The 20,916-nt window shown below is 46.1% G+C and overlaps 1 protein-coding gene across 4 annotated transcripts in view; it reads left to right on the forward strand.

Annotated features, from left to right (window-relative positions):
- Positions 1–20,916, forward strand: part of WDR47 (WD repeat domain 47) — a 1,275,124-nt gene that overhangs the window by 1,151,709 nt on the left and 102,499 nt on the right. For all 4 annotated transcript variants that reach the window (XM_069641848.1, XM_069641845.1, XM_069641847.1 and 1 more), the window contains exon 12: positions 6,816–6,986. In XM_069641848.1, the coding sequence (XP_069497949.1) occupies positions 6,816–6,986 (171 nt within the window). The remainder of the gene's footprint in view (positions 1–6,815; positions 6,987–20,916) is intronic.

Below are 20,916 nucleotides of genomic sequence, written 5' to 3' on the forward strand. Positions count from 1 at the left end.
GAAGAATTGCTACATGCCCATTGATGTGTAGATCTCACACCCTGTCAGGAGCCACTGAGCAGGAAGATGAGTCAAGATTCTGTTAAAGGCTTAAGTTTTGCCTCAGTAGAAAGACCAGAGACTGGTTGTGTGAATAAAACAGCCAAACAATGGTCCTATGCGAGGATGATTAATTACTTGCTGGTAGAAGTGTGTCATGTTAATACCTTAGTAAAAGGGAGGGGGACATACTTGCTGGTAGATATGTGTCAAGGCAATACCCTAAAGCAATAAAGCAAGGGGGGGGGGGGAAATATTTGCATGTAGGACTGTCAAGACGTGTGCGAGGCACTATATCCCGGGACTTAGAAGTAACAGATGTAAATGCTTGAAAGTGAGTTTTGTGCCAAGTGCACTGGTGATATCAGGCTGATAATAAGGAAATACAATGAAGGTGACCATTTAGATGCATCTTTTGAGACCACCCACCTTGACACTTTTTTAGTGTAGTTATTGCCGTGGATAAATTAGGCAACACCCCTAGAACTGGTAGGCATTCTTTCCACCCTCGCACATTCTATTTCTTAATAGAGGTGTTGAAACACATTTTCTTGTCTCGTGTGTGGTTTGTTCTTTCATCAGATAAGTCATTGTTATTGTGCACCCCAGAAAATCTTGCCATATCCACATTGTATTCTCAAACTACATAAGATTATCTAAGTTGGGGGCCATGAAGATTCACCAGTACTACCTTTCCCTTCACCACCTCTAATCTGCTATTGTACCCTTTTGGCACTCTTTCAGATGTATACTTTATTAATATGATGTTCTCTGTGGATCAACATAGATTTTCTGACCATTTCTACAGTCCATCTATTCGCAATGTTCATACACCATATATACTCATGTGGAGGGAAAAGATTAATTGAAGAGGACAGAATGTAGAGGATTTAATACCTCAGTATGTGGTTACTGAAAATGAAAGCCAAGCTCTGTAACTGCATGGCATTAGTGGCTGGTGATTTTTTTTTAAATTGGTTGGGCCTAAGTATTTCCCAAGAATATGCGGGCGTGACTCAGCCTAGCGAGATAGCCTAAACCAACTGAGGGGGGTTATGGATTGTTCTCCTCAACCCCAAGAAGGTTTAAAATTGTGTATTTTAGAGCACAGTTTCTGTGAAAAAGTGTGTAAAAAGCCAGTTTGCATTCAGTCTTGTATGGTAACAAATGAACAAATACAATAGTTTTGAGTAACAAACAATGCACAGGAACATTGTCCAACTCATTTCATGACAGCTTTGCCCACATTTTATGCCAGTATCAAAAACATTGCCTTGCTGACTCTGCCCATACATGTTCATGCAGGCTGTACCAATGCATGCCAATATTACCATAGACCCTTTGGCTTCTTTGCCAGTGGAAATTGCCATGCAATATGCATGCCACAATAAGAGAATAAGCCATTATGACCACAAAAGAACACCCATCATGTTGGCTTTTACCCTTGATGCCAGTAACAACTGCCATGACACGGTAAGAAAATATATCTGCACTGCCTGCTCCAATCCAAGGCAGTTTAGCTACCTAATAACATATCATGTTTGCTTTACCTTTTTTTGCCCTATAGAAAAATGCCATTCCACAGTAATAAAATGTATTCACCAATGTAGGCCTATCTAGCCACATAATACACTTGTCATGCTGCTTTACACTTGATACCAGTAAAATAAGAAAATGCTAATGCTGCAGTACAAAAATGGCATGCTGTAGTAAGGAAACATGTCTTTGCTGGCTGCACGAATGTAGACTCATCTAGTCGTAAAATAACTATCTTGCTGGCTTTACTCCTGATACCAGTAACAAAAATTCCATTTCTCTGGCTGTGCTGGCTGCACAAATGCCCCTTCTGCAAGAGCACTCATGTTGGCTTTGCCCTTAACACAACTATAAAATGCCACGGCACAATAAGAGGACATGGAGCGCCTCCATGTGTTTGCTGGCTGCAGAAATTCTCCTTCTCCCAATGTGAAAACACTAATCATGTTGACTTTGCCCTTACCGCTAATGTAAAGTGCCATCCATGGTGAGAAAACATGTCCTTGCTCTTTGCACCCTCTCAGATGTCAGCCTCACATGCACACACACATTCATACACCCATACAGCTTCACTCAATCAAACCTGCACGCACACACCCGCACTGCATTCTCATTCAAACACACACTCTCATCCATACACACCGTTCACACTGCACTCTTATATATGTGCACTAACACAGACACCCCCTCGCTTGCACCATACATACATATATCAAGCAAACACATTTGACAGCCTTGCCTGCATACACACATTCAAATATTTTCCTTACCTGTTTCTTTCCAGCTCCGGACTCGCTGCTCCTCTGGAGGCCTCTGGCTCTTGCATTGCACCCAGATAGGAACCAGGAAGGGTTCCAATCATGCACAGTAGAGGAGAAGTGCCTCCATCTCCCCACCCATATAGACCTAAATCTGTGAGGACGCACAGGACCGCCCCCTACGCACATTTAGGTCTGCAGTTCCCCAGCATGCATCCCCAGTGGGCCATACATGGGCATGCCCGCTGGGGACCTGAAATGAAAAGTTAGACTAGGTTTCCCTTTTCATTTTTGGTGGCACCACTGTAATCAGTGGCTGGTCTCCATCCTGTCGCCAATTGTAGACAAGCCACCCCAGCTGTATGGTTAATGGTGAACATGTCCCCTGCCATAAGGGTGGAGGTAAGAGGTGAGAGAAGACAAGACTACAGATCCCTGTCTCCTGTTGCTGGTGGGAGTGTCATGCTAGCCCAGGAATGCATGAACAACCAGACCTAGGGAGGAAGAAAGTCAGGGTGTGGTTGGAAAGGAGCAGCCCAGGCCTACATCATGGGAGAAAGAGAACACGATGGACAACATGGTTAAGACAGGGAAGAGTCCTCTTGGGGTGTCGGAGGAAAAGGGCTAAAAAGATGGGCAGGGGATAGTAATGGAAAGAGGGGAGATGCCCTATGGTGTAAAAAGTGAAAGGCTAAAGAGATGAGTGGTGTAAAAAGATCAGAAGTGTGGGCCAGTGATGGGATAGTATGAAAACGTAAGTAGAGCAGAAAGATAAAAAGATGCATCAAACAAAAGGATAAAATGGGTGGGCTGGGAAGGGGGTAGGGCTGAATTCTGAATAGGCTATAAAGACAAAAGGTGTTGTCTACAAGGTGGAGTTGAATTGATAGTTGGCGGTATGAGTGGGTGAAGATACCAGAGGCTGGGAGTAGATGTTGGCTCATTTAGTACAGCAGGTAGTCCTTGGCTTGTCAAAGGTTTAAGTAAACCAGTGGGACCACTTATCCCCTCGTGGTCCCACCAACATGCTACATCCATGGGATATTGCTTTGTCATGAGCTTTCAGTAGTTTGTCAACTCTGGGCAAAGAGGAAGGTATAATACCCCATCTGCCAGATAGTCTATGGATGACCCACTGGCTTTGTCATCCATTTGCATGATTGACAATCACAGACTCACTTTCACAGAATAGCAAGTGATATCCCATGGATGTAGCTTGTTGGTGGGACCATGAGAGCTGCAAGGATCTGTACTCTGATCTCCCCTCCCTCAAATCCTCCCTCATTGCATGGGGCAACTCTGCCATTCACCATAGAGCTTGCCTTTCATTTTCTGCAACCTCACACTGAGGCCCTCTTTAATGTCCCTGTTCCCACTTTGAGAACAGCATCTGGAAAGTCTCTTAAACTGCAAAAACATATAACATATCCCCCAACACCCATATCTCCCTCTCCAACTGGCAGGTAGCCAGTTGCCACCCATCCCCTTCCCTCTAATGAAATAATAACACATATCACTAATAATCCATGTACTGGAATAAGCTCAATGTGCCTGGGGCGGGTGTGTCTGGTCACTAGGCATGCATATACTCTCTCCTATAATCCTTGTGTTCCACTCCCTTATGTTCAGCACTGTGTCTCAAGGAGCAGGGATATACCATGTACATTTTGTTGACTCCTCAGGTTAATTCACCCAGTGCCAAGGCGGCCGCTTTATAAATCTGCCAGCTCGGCTCTCACAGCATATGCCTCACAACTGCCACCCACCCGCAGCATCAATGAGGCATTACCGGCCAGATTAGAAGGGTTGTAACAATTGTTATCGACACGCCTGACTTATGGGTCTAAGGCAAAGCTGAGGTCGTATAACAGCCGTAGGGGATGATAACTCTATACATGTTAAATAATATAGAATATCACCTGTTACAGCCCACCCCACCAGTGTAGTAATGCCATTATCATATTGTTAATTCACAAAAACAGGTTAAAGGTTAGAAAGAAAATAAAACTGTTGGAGAAGGTGCTCAGAACCTGGCAGTGAGCATTGTCCTGATGAAATGTTTGCTAAGGAACTGTGCATTGAGGGGGAATGTTGAAAGAGAAGTATCGAGCTTTATTTTATTGTTTAAAGCGAGGGCCTAGCTCGAGAGCAGCGAAGCGCTGTACAGAGCGCTGGTAAACAGCATTTGGGCTGGCATCTTTTAACAATAGCGCAGAACTGCGACGTCTGTGTGTGTGTGTCTATTGGAATTAGTCCTTGGTGTCAGGTGTTGTTGAAAGAGCCATGTTTTGAGAGATTTGTGAAATTGGAGAATTGTGGGGGCATTCCAAGCCGACACCGGGATCATGTTCCAGAGGGTGAGTGCATGACAAGAGAAGGATTGTTTGTGTATCCTCTCTTTGCAGACAAGTTGTGATTCAAGCCAGTTAGTCGATTTGCTGCACAAGGAGTGTGTGCCACCAGATACGTGTAGCACACCAGCATAACTGGTGGCTAAATTCCACATGACTACTTTGTAGATGATATATGCAGTCGTGAACAGTATCCTGGCTTGGAGTGGAAGTCAACATAGTTCGCATAGGATATGGTAATTCGGTCACATTTCCGTAATTTGTAATAGTGGTTAAGCCCCTATGCTGATCCACTGTTTGTAGTGGTTCAGCAGCATTCCAATGTTAGTGGTAACTAAACCCCTGAGGTTGTCACAACCGTGGTTCCGCAAAGCCCCTTTCCACCTTCTGGGTCTAAGCTGTCCGATCGCACACATAGGCTGACCACCACTCCATTAAGAGATCAGGAAGTTGTCACAATCTTCAAAAATGTATCCCTAGAGGCACTGTCCAGGTAGCACCTTCCTGTTCCCTAGTGTCTAAACTTGTCCACAATGGAGTCCTTGAAGGTCAGTGTTCGCCACTTCATGACCACCATCACAATTTGTGCATGACATGTCACAATAGAGGTGCGTTGTTATCCCCCACTGGATTAGGTGCGCATTGCATGTTGTTCCCCACATGGCTGCATCACCCTCTCCAAGTTAATTTCCTCCGCAATCCAGTTGATCATATTTAATCAGTGTCCTGGCACAGTACCCACTCTGGTAAACCAAATAGGTGGACTTCCCATCCATCCCTCAGGTCCATTGCCAAGCCTGCACCCTCCACCTAGAATGGGTCCAGACATCTACCTTCATAGCTCTGAACTTAAGTTGATAATTTGCAGGCTATATTGCTCATATTAGTCTGTAGGAGATCAAGTCTGTTACATCTGCCAGTCTGCAGCAGGTTCATTGCCAGTGATCTTACAGTGCTGCCGCACAGCAGGATAAACCTCTTTGCGAACTGCATTACTGCAGGATCGTAAGAAAATATACTTTGTCCAGGATAATGATCCTTAATTGAGTCGGTGCAGCATGGTTTAACACAGATTATGCTCAGAGAGAGTTGTCAAACTGCAGGAGCACATCACTCCCTATGCACAAAAACGAAGTTGGCTGCTAGTGCAATATAGAATAGGGTTGTATATGGCTCTGTGAAGTGTATCCGGGCATCGCAACTCCAAGTTATCCCTAAATTCATTCCCTAGGTATTTGGAGGAAGGCCTTTCACAATAAGGTGAGTGCAACTCTGGAATACTCTTAAAGGTTCTCTCCAGCAAATGGTTAGCCATTTGACCTTTTAGAAGCTGTTTCGGACCATTTGGTTTAGAGCAGCCTTCTCTTTCTCATGTCCAATGCACAACATGCAGTAGAAGAGACCTCTGCAGCATTGGGCACATTCATAAAACAAAACCTAATACAACATAACTCCTTTCCCACTATATCAGAGCAGAGGTACCTTAATGGTCTTTCTATGGGATATTATTTTCAGTACCTGTAGGACATCAGCAGGTGGCATTCTCCCATCCTTTTGCCAAACATTAAAAGTACGCTTCAGATCAGAAGCTGGATGGGACCAGGCACTCCAAGTCTTATCTGGCCTAAACTGTCACCATTCGAACAATTATCTGTGTTTGTATCCCGTTCCTAAGAGTAGGGGATGAAAAGAGACCAGACAACTGAGTAACGTAACTAATGAGACCATATTCCTTTATCAACCCCAGCTCAGGCTGGACCAATCAGCTCTTTCTATCTGTCTTACCATATATGTTAGAACTGGTGTGTACAGCTCTGCAGTTTCTGGCCAGATGTGCACATTAAGAAGTGTTGTGTATCCCTGGCCTCAAGAGTCTTTGTTATAGTTTCATGTGCTGTCACCAGGTGGCAACATTTCACAGAAGCTGATAATGCAATAGAAGATGAATAACCAGGTGTACCTGCATGTTTAGAGTGTATATACACTGTTGAATAACCAGGTGTACCTGCAGGTTTACAGTGTACACACTGTTTAGGAGAACATTGTAGAAATAGATTGTTTTAGACAAGTTTCATTATGTAGACGTAACATCACATTAACACCATTTTCATTTTTGTTGTCCTCCTTCTAGGTCCAGATTTAGAGTTTGGTATGCATGATGGAACAATTCGGGACCTTGCTTTTATGGAAGGTCCGGAAAGTGGAGGCGCTATTTTAATAAGTGCTGGTGCAGGTGACTGCAATATCTATACAACTGACTGTCAACGAGGACAAGGTTTACACGCTCTAAGCGGCCACACTGGTGAGTAAACAACAAGAACTACCTTAGTTGAAAGCTTCATTGCGAGCCCTAGAGATGACGCAGCAAGTGTGACGTATTCTTTAACGGTTACTTGTTTATGCCATATTGGGCTGTCTTGAATGTATAATGCACCAAAAAGCGAATGTAGGGGTAATAATGTGTTGCACTAATGCCTGTTGACCTGGCTGTATATAAGCTTAGGGTTGCATTTCAGAAAGAGTCAAAGCATCTACGAATATTTATACGCATAAAGGTAAACATGTTGTACTCTGACAAAGATCATGCACCAGTAATGTGTGACTACCCTGTTGCAATAGTCATTACATGCAGCATTTGCACACTGTTAGGGCAAAATTATATTTTTGGAGGGTTCTGCATTGCCATTGTATGGCATCCTTAAAAATGTGGCACTTTCACCCCTCCCTCCCCTCCCACCCCCCATCCTCCCAGGTCTTCAGGATATAAGGCTTGTTGTTTGTCCAGAGTGACATTTACTGAAGACGCCCTGTCACTTTAACCACTGTACCCCTTTTTGAAATAGGGTCCCAAGGTACCCCATTTAGCGCCTAGGACAGTGGTGCATTTTAAGCACCCCATTTTGAACCAGGGTCATTACATCCCCCTATATTGGTTTTAGAGAGTCCTGGTAGCCGGTTAAATTAGTTTTGGATTTACAAGGGATGCAGCCTGATTTACCGCATTAGTACCTCAATGTAAGTTTTTGGTAGCCATTAAATTACTAATGCATTTTTTAAATGTTGCTCTTGGCCATTTTATTTTTGGTCCATTTCTTTGTTTGGGGAAACCACAAGGCAGGCCTAAAATGGTCTTTGTGCAACAATGGGCTCACTCCAAGCCAAGCCCTGCACGCTTAGTAGCGGTTTATGCTGGTCCCTGGTGGAGGATTTGTGACTTGAAGCCATGCAGCAATTTTAAAACCAGGCCTGACCATACTGGCTGGGTCCTGTGTCTTTACCGTTAGCTCCGGTTTTTATTTTTGGCTGCTGGATGTCCTTCCTGTTTTGCCGTTCCTGAGCCATGTTTTCAGGAACTCCCACTTTGAGTAGTGCCTATGAGCCCTGGGCTGCTAAGTTATTCTTGATACTTACCTTCGGGGGTCCCTGTGCTCCGTTATCGATGGTTTCTGCAGGCTCCTTACTAGCACGTTTTGCCCAGAGTTCCATTGACCAGAATCCTGCTGTGCTTCTTTGGTTCCTGGTGCTCCTGGGTCTTAAACTCTTTCTATTTTGGTGTCACCTGGGGTAGGTTGTGGCTTTGTCCATACCTATGGGGCAGAATTGAGACTTGCATTATTTAATCAAATGGCTGCAGCTGTGCTTCAGACTTTCTCCCATGTGTTTCTATGGGGAACCTTGGAAAACAACTAAAACTCTCATAACATGACTTTAAAGGTCTTATCCATACATGGAAAAAAATGTTGGGGTCCCCCTTCGGTCTTTAGAGTTTTTGGCCAAAGAACTGGAATTTTATCTTGCACCTCTGATTTTGATTGTATTTTATGGATATGGTGTTCCCCTATGTTTCACTTTTGGTTACTTTTGTATCATTGTGTTTGTTGAAGTGTGGTGGCCCTCTGGCCCTGTGTGCTGTAGTATTTTTTTATTCAAATCTTTTTATTAGCGAAAAATGATCATACAGTAAATGCAACAACTGGGTCCTAATTACCTTGCCCAAACGTTTCACAGAAGTAGGATTAGAACCCCCAGTCTCCCGAGGGCACAACAGTCTCTCAAAAAATAAAATAAAAGAACAGTTGGAGAATATAATGCACATAAGGGGAAGAAGAACACAAAGACATCCTGACAGAAGCATAAATAATATGCGTTCAAGCTGTATCCCTTTACCACTACAATATTTCCCTCCCTTTCCCCCTATTTACCCAAACCCCCCATCCACCATGCTGGTACTCGGTAGAGGACAGGCTCTGCTGACAACAGAAGACTGTTCAGATGTATTGTCCATACAGTTCCCAAAGCTGCTGCGCTCTCTTCATTCCTTGACGGTTCACATAGGCTTGCCTCTCATGCTTGCATAAACTCAAAACATGTCCCTCCCACATATTCAAATGTGGGCCCTCCGGGGACTTTCATTTAATGAGAATGTTTTTCCTAGCAGCGAACAACATCGGATACGAAAGTCTAATCACATTGTCATCATGGCAATCCTCCACCCCTGCCCCGAATAACATAGACCTCGGCCCTAACATCGGTGTTGCCTCTGGGGATTCTGCACAACTTCTTTTTGACCAAGCCCCAGAATCAGTGGGCAACCGGCCAGGACCAGAATATATGCCCCAGCGACCCTCGCTGCCACAGCCCCTACAGTAATTGGTGGATGCCAATAATTTAATTGCGCCCATCTTGACCAGCATGTAGCAATACCGTTGAATAATGTTATACTGAAATTCTCTATTCCACCATGTTGTATGACATCTCAATCAGTGAGAAAAATGTATGTACATCTGCACAGTCCACTTGAATATCCAGTTCCGCTTCCCATTGTCCAGCCAATATTGTTTTCCTCACTCTGTTATTCGGGATGCTAAGCCGATAAAAGCCCTTTAATTTAGGGAATTCTAACCTGTTTGCCTCCAATTCTAATTCGCAGTTGGAGGGTTTGCGAGTAAACGTAGCCTCTGTAGTCTGGCCCTGAATCGGAGAGATCCACTGCCCTGTGTTCTAGCTAAGCTGTTTGCTCAAATCCCATTAAAACCCTGTCCTCGGCAAATGGCAATGGAGTCGTATCCTCAAACAGATCCCATATGTGCACCTGCCGCCAGGTTTCACATCGGGCCCATCTTTCTTTACCTTTCGGGCATGTCAAAAGCAGCGCTCCGACATAAAGCCAGGGTGGAACTGACTTTGTGTCCACTCCAGTTTTCTTCAGCAACTGTGACCAATTCATAACAAGGGCCCCACAATGGGATCCAGTCCAATGTGACGTGGAAGACGGCCCAAGGGAGAGCCACAGCCACTTGTGGAGTGAGGGGTTGCAGTATAGCCCGTTCGGTTTTATGCCAGCTGGCTATCTCATTTGAATTCAAGCATCTCTTGATCCAGCACGCCTGTACCTCCAAGAAGTAGGTTTGCCATGAGAGCATAGCGAGACCGCATTCCTGTTTGGAAGCGTACAGCCACTCTGTTTTTAGTCTGGCTCTCCTATGTCTCCATATTCATTTCCCAATGTGCCTTTAGCGCTCCCATCTCATCTTTGGTGCTATAGGGGAAGGAATAATTTGTGCCAGATGAACCAATTTAGGGAGGGTATTCATTTTCACAACATTTATCCTACCCTGCAGAGATGGGGGCAAAACGTATGCAAATCATTTCAAATTTTGGAAACCAGTGCTGGATCATTATTGTGGACCAGAGTTCCCACTAAAGAACCAACCTGAATCCCCAAAAATGTGATGGTATTCTTTTGCAATCTAAACAGGGCTACCTAGGGTTCCACGGGATATCAATGCTTAGCGGCAGCACCTCTGCCAGGGTCCCAGGGGATACCAATGCGTAGCGGCAGTACCTCCGACTTATCGTAATGGACTTGGTAGCCAGTAATCGGGTCAAGGTCATGCAAGATTGACTGACTGGATCCGTGGAAGTTTAACTCATTGTTTAGCCAGATATAAAAGGACATCCTCATATAAAGATATGCGATGTTCGATCCCTTTTCAAGAAATACACTTTAGATCAGAGTCCCACTGAATCCTGGCCGCTAGCTGTTCAATGGCCAAGCTGTATAGAAGCAGCGATAACCGACAGCACTGTCGCGTGCCTGAGTACAGATGAAAGGGAGCAGAGGTAAATCCATTAGTGACTACCGACGCCTGTGGATTATGGTAAAAGTACCCTACAATGTTCAGGAAGTATCCTTCGATGCCGAAGGCCCGCAGCACGGCAAACATATAGTCCCATTTGCCCTAGTCAAAGGCCTTCTCGTCATCAAGGGAAAGACTAATATCATGCCGGTCTGCCTCTGCAGCAGTTACATTTAGGTGTCGTCTCATATTATCGCAAGAAGTTTGGCCGCGAATGAAACCGGTCTGATCCGAGTGGACCAACTTTGGAAGGACATTATCTAGTCATCACGCCAAGCATTTCACGAGAAGTGTAGCATCTGTATTGATAAGGGATATCGGTCTATACGCACTTCATTCAGTGGGATCCTTACCAGGTTTAGGAAAAACAAGATTAGCTACCAGCAATGAGCTTGGCAGGGGTCTTGCATCCCTCACCTCATTGACGACGGCTGCGAGTTTCTGAGCCATTTTATCTACCATCACTTCATACAGATCAATTGAGAGACCATCAGGGCCGGTGGCCTTCCCTCCGGGTAATTCCGCCACGGCAGCCATAACTTCACCATCTACAATCGGGGTATTCAGCAGGCACAAGTCCTCCTCAGATATAGTAGGCAGGCTAAGTCCATTGATAAAATCCGGGATTGTGCCGGCTTCTGGTATAGATGGCTCAGCATAGAGCTCTCAATAGAACTCCACAAAGCTATCATTTATAGCTTTAGTGTCCAAAAGTAGACTTAACTGCATTAATGAATTGTGCCCGCTGACGCCCCTTCAAAAGGGCAGCTATTGGGCATTGTGGGCGGTGGTTATTTTCTCTCAGTGTAGTACATTTCTCGAGTTCCCTTGAACATTGTTTAATTTCACCTAGAAGAGATCGATCCCGCAAAGCTTTATGTGCCTGCTCCAGGTCCAGAAGGTACTCTTGTAGCTGCTTTTCGCGTTGCTTCCAACCCTTCAACTCATAGACCCATTTAGCGATACATTGCCCTCTCAGCAAAGCTTTAAATGCATCCCACCATCTCATAGCCATAAAGCCCTCAGTCATATTTTCTTCCCAAAACATGTACGAGTGCTGTCCAAAGTGCTCCACAAAGTCAGATACTACAGGGCCTCTAGGTTTAGCCTCCAGGGCAGGGCTTGGTGCTGCTCTGTTGGGAGCAATATCTTCAGCACTATCTGGCCATGATCAGTATAGTAATGAGTCGGATCTCGCACAAATCAACCATGGACAGCATCAGTGATACTAGCAGCCAATAATCAAGATGAGCATAGTTCCCATGATGGTTCGAGTAAAAGGAAAAATCTCGTCGTTGAGGATGCAACTCCCTTCACACGTCCCGCAATCTGAGCTCGTCCTTCAGGAGCAGAAGAGCCCTGGTGTTTCTGGGAAGCGTGGCATGCGTAGAAGGAGGCGGCTGCCTATCAATGTCTGGTGACAAGGCAACGTTGAGGTGCCCTCCCCAATAAAAGGGAGTAGGCCCATGTATGGGGCACTCAGTGTGAGGACATGCGAGTAGAAGCCAGCATTGTCGTCCATTGCACCATAGATGTTGAAAAGGGTAATACACTGCTGGAAAAGCATTCCCTTCACGATGACAAATTGCCCATTTGGATCACAGTATCTAATGGTGCGAAGGGCAGATGTCTGTGAATGAGGATGGATACCCCTCTCTTGCGTAGAAATGGTGCATCAAATGCCTGCCCAACCCACCCCCAAGCCAACTTCTCTGATTCGACCTTATCCAGATGGGTCTCCTGGAGAAAAACAATACCCCCTGCCCCCCATCATCCTGCAACAGGTTCAGCATTCTACGGCGCTTTATCGGGTCACCCAAGGCCTGAATATTCAAGAATACATGAAATAGCAGTCATATCTTCAAGCTAGGCCCCCGCAAGTACCCACATTCTGCAATGGCCCTCCATGAGAGACACAAGTGGTCCACCAATATTCAGCCACCTCCCCCTTCACACAATCGTATTTCCAGCCCAAATAGTGCTAAAATCAACATGATGTTCACTCACCAGTCATATCTATATCCTTCCCCATTGCACACCCAGGACGCCAAAGACCACCATCCCAACCTCACCAACCTAAAAGAAGAACAGGAAAAACATTCAAACATTGAGCTCCCAAGCAAGGAACCCAACAACAAAAAGATAAAACCATCGCGCAACATATAGGCGAGAATCCTCTGATCTCACTTACGTTTCGAAAGTAATAACCATTTACTAGCTTAGAACAATCGCTACATTGAAGAGGTAAGATGAGCCACTTATAACAGAATGGAAATAGCGGCATCAGCCCTGGTTTAAAAAAAAAATGGAGATTTGTCAAGCATTATAACCAAACAAGCATGTGTCCCACAATTAGCTTTGTAGCTCGGTTGAGGTTAAGTGCTGCATTGAAATATAGCAATAGCCTCCTCAAGTAGGTGACTTATCCTGCACCTCTTCCTTCCGCTAATCGTGCCGGGCCCCTAGCTTATCTGCCTTTTTTCTTTTGCGATCGTGGTCTCATTCGGGTTGGTTGCACCCAAAATCTCCCTTGTTTGCGTTAGATGCTCGTGGTTATAGGACAGAAATAGAATCTGGGCCCAGAATATCATGCCGGCCCTAAAATTGCCAGGCCTCCGTCGGAGAGTCAAACGAGTGCCATTCCCGCCCAGTTGAAAGCATCAAATTGCTGGGAATTTAAAATAGTAGCAATGCGTTGATCCTTTGTCTGTCGAAGATCGGATTGAACTCCCTCCTCCGCTTGGACACTTCCACCGAAAAATCCTTGAAGAGTTGTATCTGTACCCTGTCTAGCCGGATGGGTCTGTGCTGCCTATAAGACTTCAAGATGGATAATTTATGCTGGAAATTCAAGAGGCGGTCAGTAATGATTCAGTGGCAAGTGTAATTAGCCGGCTTTGGACTTGGTGCTCTGTGGGCTTGTTCAATGAGATACCCTCTGGGATTCCCAAGATGGAGTGCTGACTGCCACAAAGGATATAAGAAGTCGTCCAGGTTGTCGTTATCTTCCGTTCCTCAGGCAGTCTGACCAGATTAACATTAGTTCCCTTTTCTCCCTCTAGCTACTACATTTGATGTATAGTGTACAATTCTGTCATTCATGTTACTATGTATTAGAGCTATAGAAATGTATTGCAACTATTTTCTGTGTGTCATTTTAGGTGCTGATCTTGACTATATAAAAGTATGTTTTTATTGCCTATTCTCTCCTTTTCTTCCCTCCCCCTTAAACATATACATATTGTGCCTGCCACCAGGTAGTGGGCTTACATCAGATATTAGGAGTTGGTAGGCTCTTCACTAACCATTACTGTTTTTTATAAATGCACTGTGATTTTATGATGTTACGTTTAAGCCAAAGTACTGATTCAATATAATACATATTCGATGTGTGAGTTTATAGTAAAAGCTATATTTTTCAGTATATCGATGTAGTGTATTCTTTGGAGGTGACTGTAGGGTTTTACTGCACTTCATTTTCAGCCATCTCCTTCACTGCTCTGCCACAGTTACTATTATAGAGCTGTGGGGTCTACCTTTTGGTTCGATCCATCAGAGGGCTATGGAAATTTCTCCATAACGAATGTCATTCAGAAATACAGCTATCACTATCGCATCAAGTAAAATAAATCTCAGGATGACGCAGTAAATGAAGCTTGGAGTAGAAACAAAAGCATTCCACCATGATCCTGCCAATCAACCCATGGGATCCTTCACAGGACCTTCCATCCCAGAATCACAGCATAAACAGCCAGAGGAGATTGTCCACATTTTTGCTATGCAAGCTCCAAAGTAATGTTATAACCTATGGTAGTCTTCCCTTGACCCATTGGGTACCCATATAACGTACATCTACGTCCTAAAAAAGCAGCAGTGTTGTTTTCATATGGTGTATACGTATGCCCTTATTTGGTAGGCGGTGCAGTATTTTCTCTGGCCACAATCGGATCCCTGGGATAAATTGTTTTGCACCCACACTCTAGGCCTCCGATGGTGCAGACACTCAAAGGGTTAATCAAAGCTTTCTCAGCAAAATTAAGGCATCCATCTATGATAACTGAAAATCTTTGATCTGTTACTTACAATGAATAACAATACTACCTAATCATTGCTGACAGGACCCAATGAGGGTGAACAACACCAGTAATGGCTTGTTATTGCATATAAAGGTGATGACCCCTAGCAGGACAGGGCCAACTGCTCTTTTTGGAGTGGGTGTAGACTGATTAGCGTAAGGTGGGTACCAACACACTATGGTGGAAATGCTGCACAAAGGTATTCCTAATATAATTATACTACTCAATGTATTAACTTGGGAGAATGAAGGGCAGAGGAAGTCTTCTCAAGATACAAACCTTTGTATCTTGGGTTTGCGGGTTGCACACAGATTTCTGAGGTGAGCACTTAACTCACCAAGATACCTTAATAGCTCAGTATGCATATTTGCCTTTATTGAACAATAACTTGGACACTGGTATGGGGATTGACACAATACCGGAAGTCGCCATTTCTTAATTGTCTTTGTAAAATGGTAGCACCCACCATTTCCTTCTACCCTTAAACAATTGCATGCCACAATTGTTCCTTTAGCTTGGACTAGATATCTATGATTCAAAAGGCTGTTTTGTTCCTTACGGTGAAGAGGATGTTAAAGATACTGGGCCTCATTACGACCCAGGCGGTAAGGGGTTTACGGCAGCGTAAACAGCGCCAACCCTTACCGCCTGAGTACGAGGTCCCTTAGCGCCATGGCGGATTTAACACCTGCTTCTAGCAGGTGTTAAAATCCATGGCGCTAAGGGACCATGGAGTTAATTACGCCACCGTAATTTACGGTGGCGTAATTAACGCCTTCCCCACTCCCATTATGCCCTATGGGGCAAAAATGGGAATGGGGAAGGGTAAATGGGGATTGGGGACTTACCGCCCCGCCAAGGTCGGAATGGGGCGGTAAGTCCGCCAACCACCATGGCGTAAACGTAGTTTACGCCATGGTGGTAAAGTCACGGCCCAGGCGGTAACTTACCGCCTGGGTCGTAATGAGGCCCACTGTTATTCTTTTTTTTACCAACTTTATTTAACCAAGGTCGGCTGCAACAGTATTAATCTTTGCATCAGATAGGTGAAACAAATGTATTTAGCTCAAGTCTATCCGATCCCTCCCATCGTCTCCCTCGACCCCTGCTCCGCCTCCCAACTTTCCATTCCCTATACAAGGCCCTTGCACTCAGAGCTGCAAGAAATGTTTTATAAACCCTGGTTTGTGTGTTTGAGTTCGGCAGTTTTGGTCAAAATCAAGCACAGGTGACCAGATGTCTGCAAACCTATGGAGTTGGTTGTCCATGGAAGTTGTAACTTTCTCTGCCACCAATGTGTTTCACACTTTAGCCCACCACATTGCAACCAGTGCACCTTCTTCCATTTTTTCAAAATCTAGTAATCGTGATTCTCGCTGCCATTAATAAGAGGGTGAGCAGTTTGGCAGCCATCCCTGACTTCGGATATATACCCTCGCTAGGAGCCCCTATTAAAATGACGGCAGGCTCCATACGTAGTTGGGCCCCTGTTACGTTTGTGATGGTTGCTAAGATTCTTTCCCAATAAATTTGGATGATAGGACAGTCCCACCACATGTGGAAATAAGAACCCAGAAGGCCACACTTATGCCAGTAGTTGGGATCAATGGAGCATTTGATTGTATGCAATGTGGTAGGGGGGTATTACCATCTGAATGTCATTTTAAACATACACTCTCTATTTGTAACATATCTGGAGGAGGTGTAATTTCAAACCCATATGTCTAGCCAAGTGTGGTCCTCAATTGGTCTGCCCAAATCAGTTTCCCAGCTGCTCATGTAGGTAGGTCTGTTCACATGCATCTCAGTTCTCATAATCCTATATAGTCTGGAAATGCAACCCCCATCTGATCCATGCCCAATGGTAAGTTCTAGGTTGCAGGGCATTCTCATCGCTGACTGCTTAACCTGTGGGTGGATGATCCAGTGCCTAATTTGACAATATCTGAACCTTTCTCCCTCTGTGACTGGAAATGTCTCTTTACAGTCGAGGAAGGTTAGTGGAAAAGTATATTTAAACAGTTTTGAGACATGTTGTAGCCCTCCTTGTGTCCAGCTTTTGAAATCCGTTCGTCTGAGCCCCGGGGTAAAGTCCAGATTATTGAATTCTGGGGTTAGTGTGCTCAAGCCTGTGGAGATTCCTTTGGTTCGCAATGCCATTCACCAGTAGTCTAACGTGACTTAGGTGGATGATAACGAGGACCAATGTTTTTGATGCCGTGGTTGTCATGTATGGCAAGAATTGTAAGGGCGATTGCGTCCTTGTCTGTTCTAGGCCCACCCATTCCTCCCATGCAAGCATCTCTCATCAACTTCCCGGGCGATTCTAGGATATTTTTTTCTTTTTTAATGTATTTTTATTGTGATCAACAAAAGCATAACATGACCATTGCCATATTCCATTGTGTCATCAATTCTGCATTTGATAAACAAGGTAAGGTTTTAACAGTTTTCAAACAATAGCGTCCTCCCCTCCCCCGTGAACCCTCCTCCCCCTCTGGGTCCAATCAGTTCAGGTGGCTGGAAGATACAGCCGAAAGTTGAGGCTTGCATTGTCCTTCTACTGAAAATTGACCATGAGGAAGATGAATCTAACCACATGCTAAAATAGGTATAGAACAAGTGGAATTTAGAGCTAGTAGAGACAGGTCAACCTTGTGTGTAATGCACAATACTCGCTACATGTACAACTGAAATTAATGGGTTGTACATGTAGCGAGCATTGTGCATTACACACCAGTGCCAAAGTCGCGATAAAAGGCAATGCAGGCTTTTTTTTCTTCTTTTTGCGTTTTCCGTCGCGGTTCATGGGCTTGGGTGGCTGACTCTGGCCGGATGCCGAGATCCGGCTACTCATCTGGTGCCGGATCTCGGATCCGCCGAGATCCTGCCCAATGACCAGGACTGCCATCTGGTAGATCCACCCCAGGATTTCTTTCCAATATGTTTGCATGCTAGAGCATCTACACAACTGAGGCCAATAGCTGCTTATTTGAGTGCATCGCCTCCAGCAGTAACGGGAGATGCCTGCATACATTTTAGCCAAGCGTTGCGGGTGGGGGGGGTTAAATATCATTGTGCTAGGATTCTGCAATTGTGCATTTTATATTGTACTGCGATGGATGATATCCAGACTGCTCTATAAATAGCTTCTTATCCCTCGTGGTTGTCTTCCCATTCTAGGGTCTCATCCCATTCGGCTTTAGTTCGTGGTGGTGGTGGCAGGTGACCCCTGTCTAGAAGGGCTCTGCATATTTTTGTTATGAGACCTTTGTGCATTGGTGGGTGTTTAGTATGTTTCAAAGGCGTTGAGGGGGCGATGCAGCTGCCCTTTCCATTTTGAATCTGTAAGGACCCCCTTCAGCTGCAGGTACGGGAGTGGCTTAATACCTAGGCCCTGTCGCCATTTTCCAATTCTTCCTTAGTTAGGAAGACCCCATCTTTCCACATTTGGCCTGCCCTAACTAGACCCTCTTCGTATTGTGGTTTAAAGCGGCTTGGGTCCATGATCGAGTCCCTAATGGGAGGGGGCCAGATGCAACTGAGAGGTGAGGGCCAGGATGTAATTCCCCTCATGTGTGAATTTTTTGTGTTCCATATCTGACACAGCACTTCTAAAACTGGGTGTTCGAGGAGGGGATTGTGTCCTCCGACGTATTCCACATCTTTGACAGTAATCACCACAGCTGTGCTGCTTCGGAAAACTTTTTCGGCGTAGGTGTCCTGCGTCGATACGCTCCCTCGAGGACCTCCTCCGACGGTTGACGTCACTGGATGTTATAAGTAAGACGCACGACACCCGTAGCCTCAGTTCTGTTTTTTACGAAAACGTGTTCGCTTCGAAATATCGGTGCGCCTCGGTTCTCTCTTGTTAATCGGTTCTTCGAATATCGTTGTATCAAAGTATGTCTTCGTCTTCTGCTACCCCGAAGTCGGGCTTCAAGAAGTGTTGGGACTGCGGTTCCAAGATGTCTCTGACAGATCCGCACAACGTCTGCCTTTGGTGGCTCGGTGAGAGCTACGCCACAGATGACTGTGACGAATGCCAGTCTTTGACGTCGAAGGCCTTGCGGGAGCGGAAGAAGAAGCTGTGACGGGTAGGGTTTCCAAACCCCGAAAGTCAAAATCCGCTGGACTCTCGACCGATGATTCGAGGGGCGACTCTCCGCGTAGGCGTAAGTCCTGGGGGTCTCATTCCAGGAGTGGGTCCCGCCATTCCTCGGCCTCTTCGAGGCATGCATGTAAGTGCCGTCATCTGTCGCCTTCCCCGTCCTTGTCTGAGGCGGGTTGCTTGTCCCATTCAGCATTCATCTCTGGAGGAATGGGACTCCTTCCGTAAGGAGATGATTGGTGATTTTTGAGTCACAGGGCACCGTTCCGACCGCGCCTTCAAGAGAAGCCAGCACGGAACGCTCTAGGGCCAGCGCTCGCACGCCTTCGGGCTCGGACGGTCGGCGCGATCACCGGGAACCTTTGAGGTCCCGGTCGGACAAGGAGGATCGCCATCGTGCCCGCTCCAGGTTCCGGTTTCGACGCCATCGAGACCGTTGGAGCCTGTGAGGCCTTCGAAGAAGGCATCTATGCCATCGGCGCCATGTCCGTCGAGGGAATTTTTCGAGGCTCTGGCTCAGAGGAAGCCATCGGCACCGAGGCTGTCGAAGGATGCGCTCTGGGCTCCGAACTCAAAGCCGCTGTCGAAGTCATCGACGCCTCGGTCACCATCGCCGCCACTCCCATCGGTGCCTTCGGCGCCTTTTGAGGAATTTTTGCCGGCGGTACCCCGTAGAGCTGTGAAAGCTCATAGGAAGGCGCTCAGCAAGTCTGTGCGGCCTATACCCCAACCATACTCTGTTCCTCCTCCCAGGGTGGACTTGTTCCAACCCTTGGAGTACATTCCAGAGGTTGTGGAAGTGTCTGAGGATGAGGTGCCTTCTAAGGTTCCTGATGACCTGTTGTCTGGTCATAGCCAATTGGAAGACCTTTGTCAATTTTTACATGACACAAGTGGTCTTGATACCTCCCCGGAGGTTGAGTTTGGCAGGCCTGAGCCTCGTACGAATGCTGACTCTTTGTACAGGCACCTCATGTCAAGGGTGACAGAGTATCTGGGGTGGTCTGCTCCACCTGTGGATTTTCTGCAGGTTGACTGGACAGATATTCTTGACCAAGGTCCGCCCACTGACCCGGTGTTGCCATTTCACATGGCCTTACAAAGAGGGGTGGCGGCAGCTTGGACTGCGCCGGAGAGTCTCCCGGCAGTGAACAAGTCTTTGCCGAAAAAATAACATCCAGCCAGTGGTGACCCCTGCTACTTGTCTACGCACCCTACTCCAGAGAATTTGGTGGTGCAGATGGCTACGGCCCCAGCAAAGCAGGCAGCGTACCCTACGATCCCTCCCGATAGGGACGACAAACGCTTTGATGGTTGGCCGAAGAAGGGATTTTGTGCCCTTGCAAGATTCACGCACACTCTGTGGAATTGTGTGTTGTTGGCGGCTGAACATATTCCCAAAGGGGAGGAACGGGATGGTTTTCTTGCCCTCGTTCAGGATGGCAAGGATGGCATGTGTGAGACCGTTCAGTCGGGTCTGGATGTGGCAGACTGTGTCAGTCGGTCCATGGCAGCGAGCACCGTGATGCGCAGGTTTGCGTGGTTGCGGAAGTCAGGGTTTGCTCCTGATGTACAGTCCCGGCTTCTCAACATGCCCTTTGATGGTGTGCATCTTTTTGGCAGCAAGGCTGACAAGAGCCTTGAGAGGTTGCAGACCTCCAAAGCTGCAGCAAAGTCCTTGAGCGCTGCAGTGCGTCAACCTCTGCCTTTTCGGCCTAGGGGACAGCAATGGAGGGGAAGGTCCTTTCGATACTACTCTTCCTTTCGTAGATCGAGGGGAGCTGCCAGTCAAAGGGGCCAACGTAGGAGTACCAGAGGTGGAAAGCAAGGTACTCGGGGTGCCAAAGCCGCTCGGGCAGTTGCATCCTTGCCCTCAGGCGCAGCCGCTCAGTAATGAGGCCATGG

Source organism: Ambystoma mexicanum, chromosome 1q, assembly GCF_040938575.1.
Source record: "Ambystoma mexicanum isolate Mex_15411 chromosome 1q, UKY_AmexF1_1, whole genome shotgun sequence".
Lineage (NCBI taxonomy): Eukaryota > Metazoa > Chordata > Amphibia > Caudata > Ambystomatidae > Ambystoma > Ambystoma mexicanum.